Genomic DNA, 26,441 nt, shown 5'->3' with positions numbered 1-26,441 from the left:
GTTTTTTCTCATATTGCTTTTGCTTCTCTTGCCAATTACTTAAACCTGTGTCCTCTCATTCTTGATCCTTTCATGACTGTGAACAGTTCCACCTATCTATTCTGTCCAGATCCCTCATGATTTTAAATATCTCTATCAAAGCTCCTCTCAACCTTATTTTCTATGAGGTAAACAGTCCTTTCTTCTCCAATCTATCTTCATTACTGAAGTTGCTCATCTCTGGAACCATGCTCATGAATCTTTTTTGCACTCGCTCCAATGCCTTCACGCTCTTTCTAAAGTGCAGCGCCCAGAACTGGACCCATACCCCAGCTGAGGCCAAACTAGTGTCTTATACAAGTTCAACAAGTCCCTTGCTCTTGTACTCTATGTCCCTATTAATAAAGCCTAGAATGCTGTATACCTTATTAACTGCTTTCTCAACCTGTCCTATCACGTGCAATGACTTATGCACATATACACCCAGGTCCCTCTACTCCTGCACCCCCTTTAGAATTATGCCCTTTATTTTATATTGTCTCTCCATGTTTTCCTACCAAAATGAATCACTTCACATTTCTCCACTTTGAATTTCATCTGCCACCTGTCTGCCCATTCCACCAACTTGGCTATATCGTTTTGAAGTTCTACACTATCCTCCTCATAGTTCACAATGCTTCCAAGTTTCGTATCATCCACATGCTTTGAAATTGTGCCCTGCACAACAAGGTCTAGATCATTAGTATATATGAGGAAAAGCAAGGATCCCTGGGGAACTCCACTACAAACCTTCTTCCAGCCTGAAAAACATCACTTAACTACTATTCTCTGTTTCCTGTCACTCAGTCAATTTTGTATCCATATTGCTATTGTCCTTTTTATTCCATGAGCTATAACTTTGCTCACACGTCTGTTGTGTGGCACTGTATCAAATGCCTTTTGGAAGTCCATGTACACTGCATCAACAGCATTGCCCTCATTAAAAGACTCCAGAAAATTAGTTAAACACTATTTTCCCTTAGGAAATCCATGCTGGCTTTCCTTAATTAATCCACATTTGCCCATGCGACTATTAATTTTGTCCCAAATTATTGTTTCTAGAATTTTCCCCACCAGTGAAGTTAAACTGACTGGCCTGTAGTTGCAGGGCTTGTTTTTACATCCTTTTTTCAACAAGAGTGTAATGGTTGCAATTCTCCAGTCCCCTGGCACCACCTCTGAGTCTAAGGAAGACTGAAAAATTATGGCCAGTGCTTCCGCAATTTCCACTGTCACTTCCCTCAGTACCCTTGTTTGCTTCTCATCCTGTCCTGCTGCCTCAGCAACTTTAAGTATGTACAGCCTATCCAATACCTCTTCCTTATCAATTTTAAACTCTCCTGGTGTCTGAATTACCTCCTCTTTCACCATGGCTTGGATGGCATGTTCTTGCTTAGTAAAGACAGATGCAAAGTATTAATTTAATACCTCAGCTATGCTTTCTGCCTACATGCATAAATCCCCTTTTTTGTCCCTAATCAGCCCTCGGCCTCCTTTTGCTGCCCTTTTACCATCTATATGTCTGTAGAAGACTTTGGGATTCCCTTTTATGTTGGTTGCCAGTCTCTTCTCATTTACTTTTTTACCTCCCCTCTGAACCGTCTGTATTCAGCCTGGTTCTCAATTGTGTTTCCTATCTGACACCTGTCATAAGCACACTTTTTCTTCTTTATCTTAATTTCTATCTCTTTTGTCATCCAGGAAGCTCTGGTTTTGTTGCCCTGTCTTTGTCTTTCCCTTTCAAGGGAATATTCCTTGACTGTGCCTGAACTATCTCTTCATTGTTCAGCTACTGTTTTTCTGCTAACCTTTGACTCCAATTAATTCGACCCAGATCTGTTCTTACCACATTGAAGTTGGCTTTGCCCCAGTTAATTATTTGTACTTTGGACTGTTCTTTGTCCTTTTCCATAGTCAGCTGAAACCTTATTATACAATGATCACTGTCCCCTAAATGTTCTACTGACGCTTGATCCACTTGGCCCACCTCATTCCCAAGAACCAGGTCCAGCAGTGTCTCCTTTCTCATTAGACTGGAAACATACAGCTGTTGAAAATTTTCCTAAACACACTCTCGGAACTCTTTCCTCTCTCTTCCCCCCTACAATACCACTAACCCAGTCTATATTCGGGTAATTAAAGCCGCCCATTATAACTACACTATAATTTTTGCACCTCTTTGTAATTTCCTTGCAAATTCGTTCCTTTACTTCCTTCCCACTTGATGGTGGCCTATAGATTACACTGTGTAATGTAATTGCACTTTTTTTTGTTCCTTAACTGTAGCCAAATCAATTCTGTGCTTGACCCCTCTGAGACATCTTGTTTCTCCAGCATTACAATGCTGTTCTTAATCAATACCACCACCCCTGTCCCTTTTCTTCCCTCCCTTGTTTTCCTGGATACCTTGTATCCAGGAGTATTTAGCTCCCAGTTCTACCCTTCTTTGAGCCAGATCTCTGTTATAGCCACAACATTGTATTTCTATAATGTTTTTATAATACTTGCCTCCATATCCAGTTATCTATCTACCAGAGAATTGTCTTACCCTCTTTATCCAATCAAAACTTTATAACTTGAAAAGCCTCTATTAATTCTTTTACCTTCCAGTGCAAGTAGTTCCAGTGTCTCAGGTCTCTCCTCATAGATATGGTTTATCATCCTGGCTAATCTACAATGTATACTTTCCATGGCTTTGATGCCCTTTATCCAATGGGATGGCTAAAAATGTACAAATTACTGTAGCATAGCAAATTGCTTTGTACAAATTTATGATAATACCACTTTGCCTCTTTACTCTGTGTCCCTGTTATTTTAAATTTGTTCATGGGATGTGAGCGTTGATGGCTAGGCCAGCATTTATTGCCCATCTCTAACTGCCTTTGAGAAGGTGATGGTGAACCACCACCTTGAACTGCTGCAGGCCGTGTGGTGTAGGTACACCCACAGTGCTGTTAGGATGGGAGTTCCAAGATTTTGATCCAGCGACAACGAAGGAACGGCGATGTAGTTCCAAGTTAGAATGATGTGTGACTTGGAGGGGAACTTGTAGGTGGTGGTGTTCCTGTGCATTTTCTGCCCTTGCCCTTCGAGGTAGAGGTCGCAGGTTTGGAAGATCCTGTCAAAAGAGCCTTGGTAATTTGCTGCGGTGCATCTTATAGATGGCACACACTGCTGCCACTGTGTGACGTTGGTGAAGCAAATGAATGTTTAAGGTGGTGGATGGGGTGCCAATCAAGCGGACTGCTTGGTCCGAAATAGTGTCAAGCTTCTTGCGTGTTGTTGGAGCTGCACTCATCCAGGCAGTGGAGAGTATTCCATCACACCTAATTTGAGCCTTGTAGATGGTGGACCCAAGATGGTGATGGAGGAGACTGGGACATTAGCTGAAGTTTAGGATTTGCTGAGTACGACTATGGCTATTGCAGGACTACAGGAATCGAGCAGGGGAGTGGGACTGACTGGATTGCTCTGTGGGGAGCCGGCATAAACACAATGGGCTGACTGGCCTTCACCTGTGCAGTAATCACCTGGACCACAGTGGTTCAAGAAGGCAGCTCACCACCACCTTCTCAAGGGCAATTAGGGATGGACAATAAATGCTGGCCTAGCCAATAACACCCACGTCCCATCAATAAATTTTTAAAAAATGACTCTAGTCAGGCTGTTGCTTGGTGAGTGTGGCGGACTGCTCTCCCAATTTTCGCACATGGCCCCAGATGTTATTGAGAGGGACATTGCAGGGTTGATGAGCAGTGTGTGCCTTTGTCATTTCCAGTGCCTAGGTCGATGCCAATGGTCTGTCCGGTTTTATTCTTAGTTGACCTTTCTATATTGGTTAGATACAACTGAGATGCATGCTATGGTATTTCAGAGGGCAGTTGAGAATTGACCACATTACTTTGGGTCCAGAGTCACAAGTAAGCCAGACCAAGTAAGAATGTCGAATTTCCTTTCCGGCAGGACATTAGTGAGCCATATAGGGTTTTGCGAGAACTGGTTGGTTCATGATCGTTACTACAGAGAGTAGCTTTTGATTCCAGATTTATTAATTAATTGTATTTAAATTCCCCCAGCTGCAGTGGTGGGATTTGAATTTGTGTTTAGGTTACTGGTCCAGTAACATTACTGTTATTCTACCATTCCCCACGAATCTGAAATCTCAAATGCTAATGGCCTTTTCTATGGTTTGATTTACATTTCCTCACTAGCACTGTGCCAGCAGGTTAACCACCTCCTAGAGCAGAGGTTCTCAACTGATTATTGCTGAAAACAAAAGTTCATGGTATAGGGGTAACATATTGGCATGGTTAGAAGTTTGGCTGGTTAACAGGAAGCAGAGAGTTGGCATAAATGGATTCTTTTCAGGTTGGCAAGATGTAACGAGTGGTGTGCCACAGGAATCAGTGCTGGGACCTCAACTGTTTACAATTTATATAAAACTCTTGGATGAAGGGATTGAAGGGATCGTTGCCAAATTTGCTGATGACACAAAGATAGGTAGGAAATTAAGTTGTGAAGAGGACATTAGGAGGTTACACAAAGATATAGATAGGTTAAGTGAGTGGGCAAAGATTTGGCAAATGGAGTATAATGTGGGAAAATGTGAAGTTGTCCATTTTGGCAGGAAGAATAAAAGAGAAACATATTATCTAAATGGTGAGAGATTGCAGAGCTCTGAGGTGCAGAGGGATCTGGGTGTCCTAATGCATGAATCACAAACGGCTAGTATGCAAATACAGCAAGTAATTAGGAAAGCTAATAGAATGTTATCATTTATTGTGAGGGGAATTGAATACAAAAGTAGGGTGGTTATGCTTCAGTTGTACAGGGCACTAGTGAGAGCACATTTGGAGTACTGCATACAATATTGGTCACCTTAATTTTTAATGTTTATTTTATTCAGTGGATGTGGGCTTCACTGGCTGGGCCAGCATGTATTGCCCATCCCTAGTTGCCCTTGAGAAGGTGGTGGTGACTGCCTTCTTGAACCGCTGCAGTCCATGTGGTGTAGGTACACCCACAGTGCTGCTAGGAAGGGAGTTCCATGATTTTGATTCCCAAGTCAGGATGGTGAGTGACTTGGAGGGCAACGTCTAGGTGATGGTGTTCCCATCTATCTGCTGCCCTTGTCCACCTAGATGTAGTGGTTGTGGATGTGGAAGGTGCTGTCTAAGGAGCTTTGGTGAATTCCTGCAGTGCATCTTTTACACAGTACACACTGCTGCTACTGTGCATTAGTGATGGAGGGAGTGAATGTTTGTGGAGGTGGTGCCAATTAAGGACGGATGTAAATGCATTGGAAGCAGTTCAGAGAAGGTTTACCAGACTAATACCTGAAATGGTTGGGTTGTCTTATGAGGAAAAGTTGGACAGATTAGGCTTGCATCTGCTGAAGTTTAGTAGAGTGAGAGGCGACTTGATTGAAACATATAAGATTCTGAGGGGCCTTAACAGGGTGGATGTGGAGAGGATGTTTCCTCTTGTGGAAGAATCTAGAACTAGGGGTCATTGTTTAAACATAAGGGGTCGCCCATTTAAAACAGATGAGGCAAATTTTTTTCATTGAGGGTCGTGAGACTTTGAAACTCTCTTCCTGAAAAGGCGGTGGAAGCAGAACCTTTGAATGTTTTTAAGGTAGAGGTGGATAGATTCTTGGTAACCAAGGTTATCAGGGGTAGGTGGTATGCAGATTTCTGTTTACTATCAGATCAGCCATGATCTTATTAAATTAGCAGGCTCGAGGGGCTGAATGGCCTACTCTTGCTCTTTGCTTGTATGTTCATAACTGGTGGCCCACAAGGTTTCAAGGAGTCCACTAAATCATATTGTTTTGAAAATGTGTCAGGTTGACCTGCTATTGTTTTATATTCATACAAACATTCAAAATAGGAGCAGAAATAGGCCATTCGGCGCCTTCAGCCTACTGCGCCATTCAGTAAGGTCATGGCTGATCTGTTTGTGTTTGGAGTTCCAATTTCCCATCTACCCCCAATAACCTTAAATTCTTGTACGGCAAGGGAATCAATCTACCTCTGTCTTAAAAATATTCAGTGACTCCGCCTCCACCACCTTCTGAGACAGAGTTCCAAAGTCGCACAATCCTCTGAGGGAAAAAAATTCTCCTCACCTCTGTCCTATAAGGATGTCCCCTACTTTTAAAACAGTACCTCCTAGTTCTGCACTCACCCACAAGAGGAAACATCCTCACCATGTCCATCCTGTCAAGACCATTCAGGATCTTATATACTTCAATCAAGTCACTCTTCTAAACTCCAGTGGAAACAAGCCCAGCCTGCCCATCCTATCCTCATAAGACAACCAACTCATTCCAGGTATCAGTCTAGCAAAACTCCTCCGATGCATTTACATCCTTCCTTAAATAAGGAGACCAAAACTGTGCACAGTGTTCGGGATGTAGTCTCACCAACATAGGGGAGAATTTTCTCCCCGTCGGGTGGGCCAGTCGGGAGTGGGCGCGGAGCCGATCGCTGCCCGCAATCAGCTGCGTGCTGTCATTTTACGTTGGCAGGCCAATGAAGGCCCGCCTAACGTGACGTGCGCCCGGTAGCGCTCAGCACTACCTGTGCGGACGGGGAGAGGAGAGAGAGTCGGGGCCTGTGCTCTTTCGCGACGATGCACAGAGCTCCCTCAGGGAGATTAAGTTCAGTTTCAAAGTTCAAAATAAAGAAAGTGAAAAATCATTTACACGTCCCCTCATGTGACAGTGTCACATGAGCTGGGACATATTCATCAAATGTTTGAAAAATATTTATTAATTTAAACCCTTCATGAAACCTCATCCCACCCGTGGATGAGGTTTCATGAAAAATGCAAAGGCTACCTGGGCTCATCACCTGCCCATCAATCTTAAGGTTGGATGGGTAGCTCTGTCAATTGGGTAAATTAGTTAATTAATGGCCTTAACAGGCCTTTCACAGTTCGGCGGGCACGCAGCCGACTCCGGTGCGTGTCCGCCAAATGGAAGATCGGAGTGACACATGGTGACGTCGGGGGACATGTTCGACGTCACCGTGCGTCATTTTACACGTCGGTGTGTCAGCACATAGAAGCTAAAAGCAGGAGTAGGCCATTCAGCCCTTCAAGCCTGCTCAGCCATTCAATATGATCATGGCTGATCCTCTATCTCAAAGCCATATTCCGGCTTTCTCTCCATACCCCTCGTTGACCCATATATTCAAAAAATTTATCAATTTCTTTCTTGAATATACTCAGTGACCCGGCCTCCACAGCCTTCTGTGGTAGAGAATTTCACAGGTTGACCACCCTCTGAGTGAAGAAATTTTTCCTCATCTCAGTCCTAAATGGCAAGCCCCGTATCTTGAGACTTTGGCCCCTGGTTCTAGACTCCCCAACCAGGGGAAACATATCTCCCTGCATCCAGTCTGTCTAGCCCTGTTAGAATTTTATACGTTTCAATCAGATCCCCTCTCATTCTTCTAAACTCAGGCCCAGTCGAACCAATCTCTCCTCATATGACAGTCCTGCCATCCCCGGTAACAGCCTAGTGAACATTCGCTGCGATCCGTCTATGGCAAGTATATCCTTTCTTAGGTAGGGAGACCAAAACTGCACACAATACTCCAGGTGTGTCTCACTAAATCCCTGTATAACTGCAGCAAGACATCCCTACTTCTGAACTCAAATCCTCTTGCAATGAAGACCAACATACCATTTGCTTTCCTAATTGCTTGCTGCACCTGCCTATTTACTTTCATTGACTGGTGTACATGGACATCCAGATACCTTTACACATCCACATTTCCCAATATATCACCATTTAAATAATACTCTGCCTTTCTGTTTTTCACACCGAAGCGTTTAACTTCACCTTTATCCACGTTATATACTGTATCTGCATTATGTTTGCCCACATACACAACTTGTCTAAATTGTCCTGAAGCCTACTCACAATTTACAACTCTTCTGCCATTTCTTTGTTCCACATTATAATTTCCCCCATTTATGACTGTAAAGGACCTACATTTGTCTTCGCTAACCTTTTTCTCTTCACGTATTTATAGAAGCTTTTACAGTCAGTTTTTATGTTCCTTGCAAGTTTACTCTCATACTCCATTTTTCCCTTCTTGATCAATCTTTTTGTCCACTTTTGCTGAATTCTAAACTGCTCCGAATCCTCAGGCTTGCTGCTTTTTCTGGCAATTTTATGTGTCTCCTCTTTGGATATAATACTAACCCTAATTTCTTTTGTAAGCCATGGTTGAGCCACCTTTCCTGTTTTATTTTTGCGCCAGACAGGAATAAATAATTGTTGTAATTCATGCACACATTCTTTAAATATTAGCCATTGCCTATCCACAGTCAACCCTTAAAGTAAGGTTGCCCAATCCATCATTTCCAACTCGTGCCTCATACCCTCATAGTTCCCTTTATTTAGATTCAGGACCCTAGTTTCGGATTCAACTTCTTCACTTTCCATCCTAATGAACAATTCTGTCATTTTATGGTCGCTCTTCCCCAAGGGACCCTGCGCAACAAGATTGTTAATTAACCCTTTCTAATTGCGCAATACCTAGTCTAGAATAGCCTGCTGTTTAGTTGATTCCTCAGCGTATTAGTCTAAAAAACCATCACGTACACACCAGCAAATCCTCCTCAACAGTATTCTTGCTAGTGTTGGAGATTAATCACACCAAGGCATCATTAATACGTAGAAACCCCATTTATTACTTGTGCACAAGAGAGAACAATACAATGAGAGTTATTGTACCGTCTCGTAGCAGAATACACACAGACCTGTTAAAAGCATTTTTACCGCCAATCAGTAAATTTTGCACAAACCTATCTGCTTATTTGCATAAATTAACTGACCATTCCATATAGTAGTAAATATTCGTTCCCAGCACAACAGATGTTGCGCTTACGTAAATGCTTATCACGATTCCGATTACATTCGGCCTGAGAAAGAACAAAATGGAATGTCTCAGGGCTCATCCTACAACTGTGGTCAGACAAGATGGTATTGTTTCTCATGGTTGCAGTATTTTTCTCTTAGGCCTAGGCATATAATTCAACTTCTAACTTCTCCATTAACCCTTTTAGCACTAAATGGCTTCCCTATAGTTGTCTAGGCCACCACACTTGTTTGGTTTGACTAATCTATATGTAGATTAAAGTCACCAATGATTACAGTTGTACCCTTATTGCATGTGTCTCTAATTTCCTGCTTAATGCCTTCCCATACATCTCCATTACTATTTGGTGGCCGAAAGACAACCCCCACCAACTTTCTCTGCCCCTTGGTGTTTCCTGTCTCCTCCCAAACAAATTCCACATCATGATTTTCTGAGCCAGTATCCTTCCTCACTATTACATTGATTTCCTCCTTTACTAACAATGCTACCCCACCTCCTTTCCCTATTTACCTGCCCTTCCTAAATATTGAATACCCCTGGATGTCCCCATCCTTGGTCACCCTGCAGCTGCGTCTCTGTAATTGCAACTATATCACAACCATTTATATCTATTTGTGCTGTTAATTCACCTTATTGTGAATGCTCTGTGCATTAAGAGACAATGCCTTTAGACTTGTCTTTTTAACCTTGTTAGTCATCTTAGCTTTATTTTGCACTATGACCCCATTTGTTTTTCACCTTTGTTTTTTCTGCCTTCCACTTTTGCTTCTTACTTTTCTGTCTTTTGTTTCTATCCTTGTTTCCCCCTCCTTTGTCTCCCTGCTCAGGTTCCCATGCCCCTGCCATTCTAGTTTAAACCCTCTCTGACCGCACTAGCAAACACCACATTGAGGACATTGGTCCCGGTCCTACCCAGATGCAACCCGTCCTTTTTGTACTGGTCCCACCTTCCCCAGAACCAGTCCCAATATCCCAGAAATCTGAATCCCTCCCCCCTACACCATTTCTTCAGCCACATATTCATCTGATATACTGATATATCCTGTTATTTCTACTCTCACTAGCACATGGCACTGGTAGTAATCCTGAGATTAGTACCTTTTGAGGTCCTACTTTTTTAATTTACGCCCTAACTCCCTATATTCAGTTTGTAGGACTTATGCCTTTTTTTATCTATGTTGTTGGTACCAACATGTACCACGACCACTGGGATGTTCACCCTCCCACTTCAGAATGCCCTGCAGCCTCTCCGAGACATCCTTGACCCTGGCACCAGGGAGGCAACATACCATCATGAAGTCTCTTTTGCGGCCGCAGAAACACCTGTCTGTTGCCTTTACTATTAAATCCCCTATCATTATAGCCCTGCCACTCTTCTTTCTCCCCTCTTGTGCAGCAGAGCCACCTGTGGTGCCATAGCTCCTGCTGCTTTCCCCTGAGAAGTCGTCTCCCCCAACAGCATCCAGAATGGTATATCTGTTAGAGCGGGGGACGGCCACAGGAGACTCCGGTACTAACTGCTTTCCTCTACTCTGCCTGGTGGTCACCCATCCCCTTTCTGCCTGTTCAGTCTTTACCTGCAGGGTGGCCACCTCACTGAATGTGCTCTCCACGATAATCTCAGCATCGCAGATGCTCATCAGTGAATCCACCCGCAGCTCCAGCTCCGAAATGCAGATAGCCAGTAGCTGCAGCTGGACGCGCTTCCTGCACACATGGTCGCCAGGGAAACTGGAAGTGTCCATGACTTCCCACGTAGCGCAGGAGGAGCATATCATGGGTGCGAGCTCTGCTGCCATGACTTCCCTTTGGATTAAGCTCGTTAGTTACTCCCTTTAGAGAATGCTAATTATGCTAAGAGCCTTATTGCACTCCAAACACTCCCACTGCAGTCCAAAGTCCTCACCTTATTTTGTTTAAGCTAATGGACTGCAGCAGTTTAATTGGTAGAAGAAGTAGAAGTACTCACCTGACCCTACTTACCAATCAGCTGCCTCCCCTGTGTCACCTAACTTTTTGAATCGTGATGTCCTCATGCCGCTTTCAGCCCCGAGTCTCCCTGGAACTCTCACTCTGTCCTCATGCCACTTTCAGCCCCGAGTCCAGCTCCCGCTCTTTTTATATCCCTGCTCTGACTCCCAGCTCCCACTCTTTTTGTATTTTACCTTGATGTCATCACAATTGCTGGTGCCTGGAGATCTCCTTTCCAAATTCCCTCACCAGATTCAAACTGATGTTGATAAAGGGGAAATCCCCACTACAGAGTTTTCTAGATGTTTGTGGGCATTTTTCTTCAAGTTCAACGGCATGTGCTCTCGCTGACCTGAAAATCCGGGCTGTTGAAAGTTGAGATGTTTAGTTTCATGGGTTTAGTGATTCAGCAAGTTTTCAAACATGAGAACTGGAATCCCAATTCATTATTGTGAGACTACCACAAAGTGTAGATATGTAAATATTTATCTCATTGGGAAAGAAGATTCAATAGTCTTATGGTAATTGATGACCATTTTAAAGGTGAAGTTTAATAACATGCATAAAGTACCAGGTTTATCTTAATAAAACTGATGCAGTTAAGTTTACAAAGACTAGTAAATTTATTAAACATTAGTTGCTTCCTTGTCATATTTCCAGTGAATGAACATGACCACCAAGAACTTTGTCAAACATTTTAACACAACTTCTTGCTTCTGAAACATATTTGTAGGTAAAACTTGTGAATTTTAGGTATTTGTAACCATATGGATGATAAATATAGTTAAAATGACTGTGCTGCAAGTTAATTATTCCTCTCCAATATGTATAACTTGGCCTTAACATGCTAGAATTCAACAAATCTTTACATAAAAATATATTATTTGGAAATAAACTCTATTTAAAAATAAAGCCAGGTATTTAGATATAATGTTGCTGGAGATTTAGGTGCCTGGCATTAGGAATGTCTGGAACTATCAATAAATAATGCCACTACTCTGGTGTTTCTAAGTTATAACATTTGTATTTTATTGAGCTATTTGGTGGGCTAGGTTTCTGGAAATTTGTACCAAAATCATATTATAAATCCCTTTATAAATGGATTCATGATATTGATATATGCAGTACAGAGGGTCTCTTTCTTCCTGGTGATCATGTTTAAAGGATGATACTATTTGTACTCAGGCTGTACGTAAAATCATTGAGCACAGAAGGAAGTCAATTGGCCCATCATGTCTGCATCGGCTCTTTGTTTAATTGTATAACTAATTTTTAAACTGATAAAAACAAAAAACTACTGCGGATGCTGGAAATCCAAAACAAAAACAGAATTACCTGGAAAAACTCAGCAGGTCTGGCAGCACCGGCAGAGAAGAAAAGAGTTGACGTTTCGAGTCCTCATGACCCTTCAGCAGAACTGAGTAAAGTTAGGAGAGGGGTGAAATATAAGCTGGTTTAAAGTGGGGGTGGGGTGGGGGGAGAGAAGTTGGGGGTGGGGGGTGCGGTGGTAGTAGGGACAAGCAAGCAGTTATAAGAGCAGATAATCAAAAGATGTCACAGACAAAGGAACAAAGACGTGTTAAAGGTGGTGATATTATCTAAGAGAATGCTAATTATGAATGGATGGCAGGACACTCAAGGTACAGCTCTAGTGGGGGTGGGGTGGAAAGACTGACAGGGCATTACAGGTATAGATTTAAAAATAATGGAAATAGGTGGGAAAAGAAAAATCTATATAAATTATTGGAAAAAACAAAAGGGAGGAGGAAGAAACGGAAAGGGGGTGGGGATGGAGGAGGGAGTTCAAGATCTAAAGTCGTTGAATTCAATATTCAGTCCGGAAGGCTGTAAAGTGCCTAGTCGGAAGATGAGGTGCTGTTCCTCCAGTTTGCGTTGGGCTTCACTGGAACAATGCAGCAAGCCAAGGACAGACATGTGGGCAAGAGAGCAGGGTGGAGTGTTAAAATGGCAAGCGACAGGTTTGGGTCTTGCGATAAATGATATAATAAATGATAAATGATCGACTGATAAATGACTTATTTTCTGCTATAGTGGAATTTTTATAACATGGAGGGGGGCCTCAGAATTCCTTAAAACTTTTGTGTATGACAAAATTTAGAGAGCTGCTCCACAAGTTTAAAGCTCTGAGCTCAAGCACTCAGCGATATCTTCCCTAAATATGGTAATTGTGGCTACATAAAGCATCCAGACAATCCCATATCACAACGACCACACATTGCAGGTTTCAGCTGTCCCCCCAAAAGAACGGAACTGCTTTCCTTTAAAAGTCTAATAGTGTTAAAAATGAATGATTTAACCCCTCAAATATAATTTTAGACTAACTACACTTCAAATCTAAACTGTTTTTTCTGATCTTTTGCACCTCACTGGGCTCTCACCAGTATGCACAAGTTTATTTTGTTTCAACTCGTACAACAGGCAGACTGCCACAAGAAAAAGCAGCTAATTACACCACTTATATAATCAGCTAAATAATCTCAAAGAAATGACTGAACAATATGCTGTGACAAGTCTATATCATTCACACAGTTGATTAAAAACTAAGGATTTGACAATGGATACAGTGTGTGGTCATGCTGCCCAGGTTTTTAACTGACAACTCTATACTGCAATGGGGTTATCCGTGCAAGAATGGGCTTAATTTCCTGTTGAAGCAATCAGGTGTTTGTTCAGTGGAAGTCATCCAGACAGAACATGTTTTATAATATCTCCTCAACTCTGAAATAGTTTCAGCAGCTCCTCCTTGTTTTGAAATTCAACTCAGTTTGAATCAACACAGAAACAATAGTGATTTTGTGTGATCTTTTCTCTCCAGGTTTTATTGGGTATCGTAACCTGATAAGTGGCTCCATGCAAAGTGTTTGACAACACAATCTATCCACGTATTTGTAGCCCCTCCTTCCAATCCTAATTTGGTTCTGCATAAATTAATTTACCTTTACTTTCCATCTCTGTTGTAATTTAGCATTTTCTTTGTACAAAGCTGCACTGCTGATAGTTCTATTTTTGCTAAGTAACTTAGAAAACTTCCAACGTTTGTCCTCAGACTTTGTTCTAAGTTTCTGTCCAAAGCAGTTTCTTAATTCCAGCTTCCATTGAATATTGTAATTCATTGTTTTATCTGCATAATTCCTGAGTTGGGTGCAATTTTCTCACTGCATTGATGGTTATAAAACCTTTCCATTCTGTATAAATTATAGCAGTTCTTCCAGCACTAAAATACAAGAAGAGACGAGCAGGCTTGTAGAGTGCATGGATAAATGGCAAATGACATTCAGTATAACGAAATGTAAAGGTGGTTCATTTTGGTCGTAAAAATAAGGAGGCCACTTACTTCTTGGAGGTAAGAACTAAATTGGATAGAACAGCAAAGAGACCTGGTAAGAGAATTATGTAAATCATTTAAAGTAGCAACACAAGCTGATAAGGCTATAAATTGTGCCAAATATTGGGCTTTATTTCTAGAGGAATAAAATACAAAAGCTGAGAATAACGTTAACATTTATATAGATCCATAATTAGAGAATACTTGAAGTAGTTCTAATCTCTGCACTACAAAAGGGATATTGAAGCACAGGAGAAAATTCAGAAAAGATTTACATAATGTCAGCAGAATTGGGAGGATGCATATGTTAAGAAAGATTGGTAAGGCTTGGGTACTTTACTCTCAAAGGGAAAACTAAGAGAAGACCTGGCAAAGATCTTTAAAATTATAATGGAGTTTGATGGCGTTAATGAAGAAACTATTTCCACTTGTAGATGAGACCAGAACAAGGGGGCATAAATATAGAATAGACATCAACGGAGGAAATAAATAACTTAGGACATTCTTTACACAGAGTGGTAAGAATATGGAATACACTGCCACATGGAATGGCTGGAACCAAATAGCATTCCTTTATTTAAAGGGAGGCTTGATACACACATACGGGAGAAAGAAATAGCCCCTCTGGGTGATAGTATCATAGGACGAGGTAATTAGAGTTGGTTGATTGGGGATTGGCAGTAATGTGGATTACATGCATCAACATGGACTATTGGACCACATGGGTTGACTCTATTGTACATTCTATGTAATTTTACCCTCGCCTCTGACCTAGAGGAATCATTGACTAGCCACAGGTTCAACCATGGTAACACTATTTTACATGCACACACTCAATACAGATAAATGTACTGCACTTGTAGATGTTTGTTAATTAAATGTACATTACAGCAATGACTACACTTCAAAAGTACTTTTGGACATAGTGAAGTTGAGAGGTGCTTTATTAGTCCAAGACTTTTTCTTTTAACTGTCACCACTCAGTAACCGAGGAAGTGAAACCCTCGATGATTAATAAAACCCTTGCACAATCTGTGCCTCATCCGATTTGCCAACAAATACTAAGGCAGGTTAAAATCCACTACAAAAACCATGTGAATATGAATTGAAATGATGCCCAATGATGGTAGTATCTATTATGAATTTTTAATTAATAACCAAAAATGCAATTAGCCACATGTGGCTGGTGGATAATATATTGGGCAGTGCTGGTCTCGTTAACTGTATGTGGCTCATTACCAATGTCTTGAGTCAGGCCATTTCCAAGCACAAACTGCCTTAATGTATAGAGGATTGTATTTCCATGCTGCCACTTGGGATATTCTGCATGACTTATTGCTGCTTTTAGGGACTAATATTTGACAGCATCTGTAAAACTACTGCATGTAATTGACACTTTTTTTTCAAAACACTATTGCTTAAATTTAAGCAATGGTATGAAACAATAATATTTTTGGCAAATTTAGCTGTCGAAGTAAGATTCCCTCTTGCTCTTTGTAATGGTACTGCTTGGTCTGTGTTCTGGGGTGGCTGGAGGATACCAAGTATGAAGGGAACATTAATAACATGAAATAACTGTCTTGATTCTTCTGTGTGAGGTGTTCTCTACATATCAAATTGCTCCTAAAATTGCCTGGTCCATTTTTGAGAGAGTATGCTTATTGGTGGTGCACCCCTACTGACCATCCAACCTTCCTTCCTGGTTGCCCCCTATTCCACATGTTAGCTAATATTGTTAATGGTTATTTCTCCTCAGGTACTCTCCTTTCCCCTTCAAATCTGCCATTATGATCCCTCCTCAAAAAACACACCTATGACCACAAACCCTGCCCTCCAACTATCCTTGCAAACCACCATCTCACCTCCAACCTCGCTCTTCTTTCCAGGGTCCTTAAACATACTGTCACCTCCCAAATCTGGTCCCATCTACCCCAGAACTCCATGTTTGTATCCCTCCAATGAGGTTTCTGCCCTGTTATGCCACTGAATGAAACTGCCCTTACCAAAGTCTCAAATGACACCCTGTGTGACCTGACACCATGGTAAACTATCCTTCCTTATCCTTCTCAATCTGTCTGCAGGTTTTGACATGATTAACCACACTATCCTCCTTCAATGCCTATCCTCCAATATCCAGCCTGGTGGGACTTGCCTTGCTTGGTTCCATTCTTATCCATCTAGCCATAGCCAGAGAAGCATGTGCAGTGGCTTTTCTTCCCAGCTCCATGCCATTACCTCTGGAGTCCCCGAAAATCTATCATTGGCCCCATCCTATTTCTCACCTATAGGCTGCTCATTGGCGAGATCATTTATAAAAACATTGGGTTCTATAAGTAGGCTGGCAACATCTAGCTCAACTAACCACCAGCTCTCCTGAGCTCTCATTCATCCTTGTTATTTAAAGACCTGGCTATTCCAATTCTCACCTGGCCAGCCTCCGATCTTCCACAACCATAAATTTGAGCTTCTTGCATTCTAATTCGTGGCAAGTCCTTTTCACCCATCATCCCAATGCTCACTGACCTACATTGTCTCCTGGTCCAGCAACATCTCAATATTAAAATTTTCATCTTTGTTTTCAAATCCCTCCATAGCCTCAACCCTCCCTATCTTTGTAACACCCTAAAGTCCTATAAGCCTTCAAGTTACCTGCACACCACCAATTATGGCCCCTTGCATTACCCTGATTTTAACTACTTCAACATTGGCGAATATACCTTCAGCTACTTGAAACCAAAACTCTGGGATTCCCTCCCATAAACCTTCCTGTTAATTGCATATTAGTTGGGTATTACTGTAATTGTGTTCAGATTGTGATGCAATCCATGGTTTCAGAGCTTGTACTTTTTGAGACGGACCCTAATTGAAAAGGGAAAATGAAAAGGAAACAAAGAAAGTAAACTGATCCTCCCAGGTTCTAAAAACATGAAAACAAACTGAGATTAGAAACCAAAACTTCTGGGGAGATTGAAACTGTTTCAAACATATATAAGGACAAAAATCAATCAAAGCTCAGTAGATGATAAGGAGTCCACTGATGCAGTACAGGCAGAATGAAGAAGACAGGGACTAGATCCAGAGCTGAGAATAAGCAGATATAGTTGCTGCAAATGTTTACATTACTTGGAGAAAACATTGGTGGATCCCCACCATCCAATTTGCCGTAAGCAGAGTGGAGGAGGTTCTGCAGGCATGTGCCATTTTTTGGTGAAGGCCATGCCCATGGAACTCGGGTTGGTTGTGAGCTGCTGTCAGCTGGAGATCAGGCTACATCCTGGAAGAAGAGGAGCTGAAATCCTTTGTAAGAAAGACAAGAGTTTTGAAGAACTTTGTGACTGAGTTTGATGACCTATAGTCATCAGAGTAAACTGCTGAGCCAATTCGTAAGATCTGTCTTTGTTGTATCTGCCATTTAATGTGTAATTTATCGCATATAATTGACAGCAATTTGCCTGTTAATTTACATTTAACTTATGTTGATTCTGGGCTTTAGAGTATAGGAGGGCACCTAAGATAATATTTGGTGTCACTGGTCTTTAACTGGGGATTTGGTTGGAGTTTTGTGATATGCAATGCGTACTTCTAAGTATAAGTATGTAAGTGTACAAAGAATAGGCTCTAGTGTTCTATCCTTCATCGCCTGGATATCCAAGTTCTAACACACTGAACTGCTGCAGGGAGGGAATTTCTGAATTTTGATCCAATGATGATGTAGGAACGGCAATATATTTTCAAGTCAGGATGGTGTGTGATTCTGAGGGGAACTTACAGGTGGTGGTGTGTCTCCTGCCCTTGTTCTTCCAGGTGGTAGAGGTTGTGGATTTGGAAGGTGCTCCCAAAGGAGCTGCACACTTTGTAGATGGTACACAGCTGTCAGTGTGCCTCAGTGGTGGAAGGAGTGAATGTTTAAGGTGGTGGATGGGCTGATGATCAAGATGGCTGCTTTGTCTTGGATGTGTTGAGCTTCTTGAGTGTTGTTGGAGCTGCACTCATTCAGAGAAGCAGACAGTATTCCATCACACTCCTGACTTGTGCCTTGTAGATGGTGGAAAGGCTTTAGGGAGTCAGGAGGTGATTTACTCACTGCAGAAAACATAACCTTCGACCTGCTTTTGTTGTAGCCACAGTATTTCTGTTGCTGGTCAATAGTGATGCCAGGATGTTGATGATGGTGACTCAGTGATGGTAATGCCATTGAATGTCAAGGTGGGGATGGTTAGATTCTCTCTTGTTGGAGATAGTCATTGCCTGACACTCATGTGGTGTGAATGTTACTTGCCACTTATCAGCTCAAGCCTGAATGTTATCCAGTTCTTGCTGCATTGTGCAAGGACTACTTCATTATCCGAGGAGACATTAATATCTCCTTATGATAAAAGGCCATGACCTGAAACGTTAAACTCTGTTTCTCTCTCCACAGATGCTGCCAGACCTGCTGTGTAGTTCTAGAATTTTCTGCATTTATTTAATATCTCCTTCTATGGCTGTGTCAAATTTTTGTTTGGTAGCATTTCTATGAAATGCTTTGGGCACATCGCACTGTATTAAAGATGCTATATAAATAAGTTGTTGTTGTTGTAGACTAAATGTTTGGTGAATGAGTCAATAGGGATATACTTAATCGTGTTGCTGTGTAATTGATATGCACTATAGATCAGTGTGCTGAAATATATTCTGCTTACTTAAAATATCAACCATTCTATTAATTAGACACACCACTGTACAATTACGACGAACCTTTTTATTTATTCTCTTTCACAGAGCTTAGGATCATCTCATTTGTTCTCATTATCTCTTTCTCCAAAAACTTGAAAGGTGTGGTCGATGCTTGTTCTATTGTCACTTAAATGCAATTTGAAATGTTTTAGGAACAACTCCCAAGATATTACTAACAATATAGTTATGAGCATCTATTCTTGAGCATTGCTAAAATAACAAAAACTAAGAGTATGGGCTAACTGCTCCTACTTAACTATAAATTTACTTGGAAATTTCAAGATCATTTGCTTTAAGCTACAGTAAAATCAATAAATCCCAGTTTCACTCTTTGCGCATCCTTACTAACTCAGAATTAACGATTTTCAGCCTATGAAGTTTAGGGGAAAGACAAAACTGACCCCTTGGGTGGAACTTAATGCCCTCCCTGTGGGAGGTTTGATGGGGGGGGGTGAGGCATTTAATTAGGCAGGTGGGTGGTGGTGGGAACTCCGCCACCTCCCTGCCTCCACCCTGATTAATTCTGTGGCGGGAAGGCTCGTGGACAGCTTTCCCATCATGCACCAACTGAGGTCCTTAAGTGGGAAATTAAAACTCACCGAACGGCCTCATCCTGCTGCCGCTGATATTAACCCAGTGGCTGATGGGGTCTCCCCATTTGGGGAGCATGACAAGCAAACTCATGAGGTTGCTTGTAGGCTTGTAGGGGTGGGGGAGGGGGGAGGGAGGGGCGGGGGCATTGGTGGTGGGTGGAGGCACTCTTGTTCAAAGACACTGGGTGCCTGATTGAGGAACCCACCATCGGGAAGGGGGTCCCGCTAAAAGCTATTCCCTGTCCTGCTGCTGAAACCTCTTCCACCATCTCCCATTTGTGTCCTGAGATCCAGCGATGATACTAGGCCTCGGGTTAGTGTCGTACCGGCAACAGCCACTACCTGTTCAGTTGCGCTGCTGTTCAATAGAGCTACTGGACTTTGATTGGCCAGCAGCTCTTGGCGGGTGGGACCTGACCCCCAGGCTTCTTGATCCCGGAGAAGGCCTGCTGCTGTCCAGTTAAGTGCCTGAGTGGCACTTAATTTGGTATGCCTTCCCTAAAAGAGATGACATGGGGCTCCCGCTAGCTCTTCAGTTGGCAGGCGAGATCCCTGTCTCCTTCACTAAATACTGCCCCTTAAGTCCAATTTTTTTTGCTGTATTTCCATTTGTACATTTTGAACATTTGGTTTTAGTTTCCTTTTAAGTGCCCTACCAGATGTAGCTGGCATCATGCCTTTAGCTCTTTAGTTTTTGGGCGTCAGAAGGTGAGTTACTCTCTGCAGAGTAACCAGCCTCTGACCTGCTCTTGTAGCTACAGAATTTATGCGGCTGGGTCCAGTTAAGTTCCTGGTCAATATTGATAATGGGATTTCATTGATAATGTCGTTTAATGTCAAGGACAGATGATTAGATTCTCTCATGCTAGAGATGGTCATTACCTAGTACTTGTGTGCCACAACTTGCTACTTAACAGCCCAAGTTTGGATGTTGTCCAGGTCTTCCTGCATAGTTTGTAACCAAGATAACAACTTGACAGTTAAAGTCAACTAAATTGTAATATGTCTTCTTGTGAAATTGTTTATATCTTTAACCTTATTACTTTATTTGTAGGATTTCTAAATGAGCTACAATTCATTAATTTTAAAGTAAATTATGCAAGGTGTTTGTTCCATCATTACAGTATCTGAACTAAGTCACACATAACTGGTCAGCTCAGAGCGACTGGAATCCTGTGGGTTAAAAATTAACTCCATTGTGTTTGTAACCTCATTATCCTATTTGATCCTGAGCTAAGTTTCCAACCTCATATTCTCTCCATCAAGAAGTCCACCTATGCCCAAATGCATAAAACACCTGTCTCCACCCATCTGTCGTTGAAACCCTTAACAATGCAATTGTCACCACCAAACACAACTACTATAATGATGTTCTATACATTCTCCCATCCTCTACCACCCATAAATGTCAGTTCTAAAACTGTACTTCCTATGTCTTATCTCACACCATATTCCACTCACCCATAACTCCTGTCCTCACTGGACCTACATTGGCTCCTGTTTCCCCACGTCTCCAATTTAAAATTCTCATCCTCGTATAATTTATCTGTCCCTCACAGAGAGGCCGTGGTTTCAGAACTTTTAATTCACTAGGAAGGCAATGATATAGCTTTGCAACATGCTGCAGGAGGGCCTGTAGCTACACTCTTAAGCATGGCACTAATGGTGGCTGTCAAACTAGCAATGGTTTTGCATGTTTTTGTCTTGGATTCTTTCCCGAGGATCAGTGAGAATATCAGTCAGTCTGAAGTGCATTGCATAAAACAGATGACTGATGCCTTAAGAAACAACTTACAACAGTTTTCGAGGGAATATAGACCACAGAGCTACATTTCTATTGAATGACAACATTCTTAAAATACGTTGGGTTAATTGATGACACAATTAATGGCCGTCTTGGACATGCTATATACATGAACTGCAACTCACTCATGAATGGTCCTTCTGGGCATCTTTCTATGCAAATGTGTTGTGTGGATGTAGGTTGATGGAGAAGATATTGGGTTGGAAGCTCAGGGTCAAATAGGATAACAGCGTTGCAAGTATGGAGTTAAGTTTTAACTCCTAGGATTCGAATCTCTCTGACTTGGCCAATTTTACATGTTTTCATTCACACACTAACCATGGGATAATAGTTTTATTTACTTTAATATAAACAAATTAGATGTTTGTTTTCCAAGTAATCCTTGTGGAAAGAGTCTGTGGTGTGGCCAGTAGCTGAATTTCTCTGAGGTGGTTCTGTCTGCGAAGGAAGCTACATATGTTAATACATAGGGCCCTGTTCTTTGCAGACAGAAAGAACATGTACATAAACTGTGCCTGATTCAGCTAAACCAAATAAGTGACAGTCATTTGCTGGTTCATTCCTCAGGGAAATGCCTTGACCAATCTTGGTCATGCTGCCTGGTTTAAATTTCAAACAACATTTGGCAGTTAACTGTCAATCACCATCAGTGGTGCATTCTCCATGGCAACACCACTTGCCAACCAATCAGCCCTCTCTCCACGTATAGTTTAATTGTTGTTGTTTTCTTTGTGAATGTCTTGATGGGCGCAAGACAAAAAGCTTTAGACATGTCTCTTTTTTCATCAGTATTCAAGTTCAGTACTGCCAAACGACTATTTGCATTATGAATATGTAAAAATTAGAAACCGGAAAAGATTTACAGTTTCATCCAGTTTCTTCCCATATAGTTTCGATGCCTCATGCTTTACAACACTGGGACTCCCACCCAGAGACATGTAACCTCCTGGGAGAGGCAAAGAACAGTTAAAACCCAGGTCAATTAGGGGAACAAAACCTGGAAAAATTCTCTTTAATTAGTACCAATCAGTGCTGAAACCGCTGAGTTAGGTTCCCTAGTGACTCCAGTTATCTTGTGTACACAAAGTATCCTTCTGTTAAAATCTGAGTCCTGGCAATGAACTTGACCTCATATAGTTTGGATGGAGGCGATTATGCTTTCCAATCACATGCTTCCAGTTCTCCCTGAACTAACTCCACTTACTCCCGCACACTTGTGCTCTGTGCATTACCTATTATGCTCACAAGCTGGCGGTCCAAATCAGACAGATCTCTGCTGATGCTGGTAGAGTGAAATTGAGTGATAAAATATTGGGAGAAACAGTTTCTGAGGCCTTGCTACACCTGCAATAATGTAAGGACACAAAATGCAGTGTTAGGAGCATTTCATTACTCCAGCACATAGGGTTTCCCTATGTTACTGCCAAATTCATCTTTCCCTCACCTTTAACATTCCGACGGGAACGTTTCCTCTGCAAAACCCTGGTCCACTTTTCAGTCACCCTCATCACCCTGTCGCCTTCCCACAGAACATTCCCATTGAAATGCAAGAGATGCAACACCTGCCCTTTACTTCCTCTCTCCCACCGTCAAGGGACCCAAACTCCTTCCAGGTAAAACAACAAATTATTTGTTCTTCCTTCAATTTAGAACGCTATATTTATTGCTCACAAAGTTGTCTCTTGTACACTGGGGACACAAACACTAATTGGGTGATCGGTTTGCTGAACACCTCTGTTCAGACCACAACTGTAACCTTGAGCTTCAAGTCTCTTTCCATTTCACAGAATCACAGAGTGCAGAAGAGGCCCTTCAGCCCATCGAGTCTGCGCTGACACTTGAGAAACACCTGACCTACCTACCTAATCCCATTTAACAGCACTTGGCCCGTAGCCTTGAATGTTATGACGTGCCAAGTGCTCATCCAGGTACTTCGTTTAAAGGATGTGAGGAAACCTGCCTCCACCACCCTCCTAGGCAGTGTATTCCAGACCGTCACCGCCCTCTGGGTAAAAAAGCTTTTCCTCACAACCCCCCTAAACCTCCTGCCCCTCACCTTGAACTTATGTCCCCTTGTGACTGACCCTTCAACTAAGGGGAATAGCTGCTCCCTATCCACCCTGTCCATGCCCCTCATAATCTTGTACACCTCGATCAGGTCACCCCTCAGTCTTCTCTGCTCCAACGAAAACAACCCAAGTTTATCCAACCTCTCTTCATAACTTAAATGTTTCATCCCAGGCAATATCCTGGTGAATCTCCTCTGGACCCCCTCTGGTGCAATCACATCCTTCCTATAATGTGGCAACCAGAGCTGCACACAGTACTCCAGCTGTGGCCTCACCAAGGTTCTATACAACTCCAACATGATCTCCCTACTTTTGTAATCTATGCCTCGATTGATAAAGGCAAGTGTCCCATATGCCTTTTTCACCACCCCACTAACATGCCCCTCCACCTTCAGAGATCTATGGACACACACGCCAAGGTCCCTTTGTTCCTCAGAACTTCCTAGTATTGTGCTGTTCATTGAATACTTCCTTGTCAAATTACTCCTTTCAAAGTGTATCACCTCACACTTTTTGGGGCTAAATTCCATCTGCCACTTATCTGCCCATTTGACCATCCTGTCTTTATCTTCCCTGTAGCCCAAGACACTCAACCTCACTGTTAACCACCCAGCCAATCTTTGTGTCATCCGCAAACTTACTAATCCTACCCCCCACATCTATGTCATTTAAATAAATGACAAATAATAGGGGACCCAGCACAGATCCCTGTGGTACGCCACTGGACACTGACTTCCAGTCACTAAAGCATCCTTCTGTCATCACCCTCTGTCTCCTACAGCTATGCCAATTTTGAATCCACATTATCAAATTACCCTGTATCCCATGTGCATTTGCCTTCTTTATAAGCCTCCCATGTTTTACTTCCTCTCTGACTTCTCTGTTCTTAACCTTTTGCACTGTTCCAGTGAAGCTCAATGGAAGCTTGAGAAACATCTTTCGATTAGGCAATGTACAATCTTCGGACTCAGCATTGAGTTTAACAATTTTAGATTATAACCATCTCTCCACTATTGAATGACAACATTCTTAAAATACGTTGGGTTAATTGATGACACAATTAATGGCCGCCTTGGACATGCTATATACATGAACTGCAACTCACTCATGATACCAGACAGAAATAATAGTTCTGTTGCTGCTATTTACAGCTCCTCTAGCCATCTTTTGTTTCTTTACTCGTCCCATTACCATATTCTTTTGCCTTGTACCATCATTCCTGCCCTCCGCCCTATTACAGACCTTCCCTTTTGCTCTTTGTTCCCCTCCTACCTTTTCTCTGCCTCTATACTTGCTTAAAAACTGTCACACTCCTTAACTTTTTCTGGTTCTGATGAAAGAATCATAGAATGGTAATACCACAGAACGAAGCCATTCGACCCGCTGGGCAGGACTTTGAGTTCGGCATGCGGGCGCAATGGGGCCCAGGAGCAGCCAGGAAATGGGCCACCGCCTGCGGTCAGCCCCTGACTGCGATTTCACGCTGACTGGCCAATTAACGGCCAGCCAGCATGAAAGGCACACTGAAATGCTCAGCGTTGCCGGGGTGGGGCGGGAGGAGGACGAGTGCTGAAGTCAGTGCGGGCGCGGGGGTGCGTTCTCAGAAAGCTCCCTGAAGGCAGAGAGCTGCCTCAGGGAGCTGAAGAATTCTAAACCCATGAATAAAGATTTTCAAATGCGGAAAAAAATGTCCACGCATCAGGATCAGTCACCTGAACATATTGCTGATGTAAATTCTGTCCATATTTTTATCTTTTTAATTAATACCGGAAACCTCAGCCCGCCCTTGGATGAGGTTTCCTCAAAAAGGCAAAGGCCGCCTGGCCGATTCGCGCGCCCACCAGCCGTAATGTTGTACAGGCAAAGAAAATCACTGTTGATAACTACGTTAATTAACTTAATAAGCCTGTTAATTGTCGGCGGATGCACTGCCAACTCATCGACCGAAATATCACATGAGTGCGCGATGACATCATCATGCGCTATTTCAAACTCGAGCGGGTCAAGTGCGCAACCTCATGCCAAGCGAAAAATTCTGCCCATTGTGTCTGTGCCTGCTCAATGCAAGAGCAACTCAACTATTGACCTGAAATGTTAACTTCTTTTCTCTTTCCACAGATGCTACCTGACCTGCTGAGTCTTTCCAGCATTTGCTGTCCTTAACTTTATTGGCAAGCAGTCTTTGCCGAACAGCCATAATGGAGCTGCTGGTGTATGCAAGGTTGTGTGTCAGTGATGGTGTGACTAAATAGAATGCAGTCTAAGGGGGCGGTTAAGTGCTGTATCAATTTTGAGCTGCTGTCATTCTGCTTGCTTCTCCATTTCCTGCTTTCTTTCCTAAAGTCCCAGTCCTGAATTAAACCAGTTCACTTCTTGAATGTGGTCCTTCGGTTGTAAACATCTGCCTGTAGGACCTTCATTGATTCATTTTTCTATAGAACCAAGATGAGCAGGAGTCCTGGTGATCCTGTTTGTGGAGTCGCAAGAAGCATCGACAGCTTGTCCCAAATATGTAGATGAAACCGAGGCTGGATTTCAAACTTGCCTTAGGTCTTGGTCTATATGGATGTAGCTGCTCTTGCAATGCAAAGTTTGGGCCCAGAAGCAGACCCCCTCTAATTTCTACCCCTATATAATTTATAATTATCTTGCAGTTGAAAAGGGATTCATAAAATTACCACTGAATGTAGAAAATGGCCAACATATACAAATGTTGCATATTATTATGTTCACCCAGACAACTATTAAATATTGATGGTTCATATTTTGCTTTCATTTACAGAGACTAACCTAAAGGAAAATGTTTTTAAATATATGGAAGTCCTAGAAGACAGACTACATAGGTAAGGCTTTCTGTTGGATATTTAAATAACAGGCTGCAGAATTTGGGATTTTGATTTATGCACATCTTTATTCTTCTAATCTACAATTGTGCATTTATTACATCTTTACAATAGAGTAATTGCAATTTACCGGTAATTGTAATTTCTATTAATGCAAGGTTGATTTGAGAAAACTGAAGTTTTT

General features: G+C 42.2%; 1 protein-coding gene across 2 annotated transcripts in view; it reads left to right on the top strand.

Moving 5' to 3' along the window:
• disc1 (DISC1 scaffold protein) overlaps window positions 1-26,441 on the top strand; it is a 186,870-nt gene that overhangs the window by 97,417 nt on the left and 63,012 nt on the right. For both annotated transcript variants that reach the window (XR_013576609.1, XM_078541966.1), the window contains one exon: window positions 26,197-26,257. Coding sequence is in view for 1 of the 2 variants with exons in the window: in XM_078541966.1 (XP_078398092.1) it covers window positions 26,197-26,257 (61 nt within the window). In the remaining variant the exon portion in view is untranslated. The remainder of the gene's footprint in view (window positions 1-26,196; window positions 26,258-26,441) is intronic.

The sequence above is a fragment of the Cetorhinus maximus genome, chromosome 5 (assembly GCF_964194155.1).
Source record: "Cetorhinus maximus chromosome 5, sCetMax3.hap1.1, whole genome shotgun sequence".
NCBI lineage: Eukaryota > Metazoa > Chordata > Chondrichthyes > Lamniformes > Cetorhinidae > Cetorhinus > Cetorhinus maximus.
The sequence above is the reverse complement of the archived record's forward strand: the minus strand, read 5'-3'. Positions and strand labels throughout refer to the sequence as shown.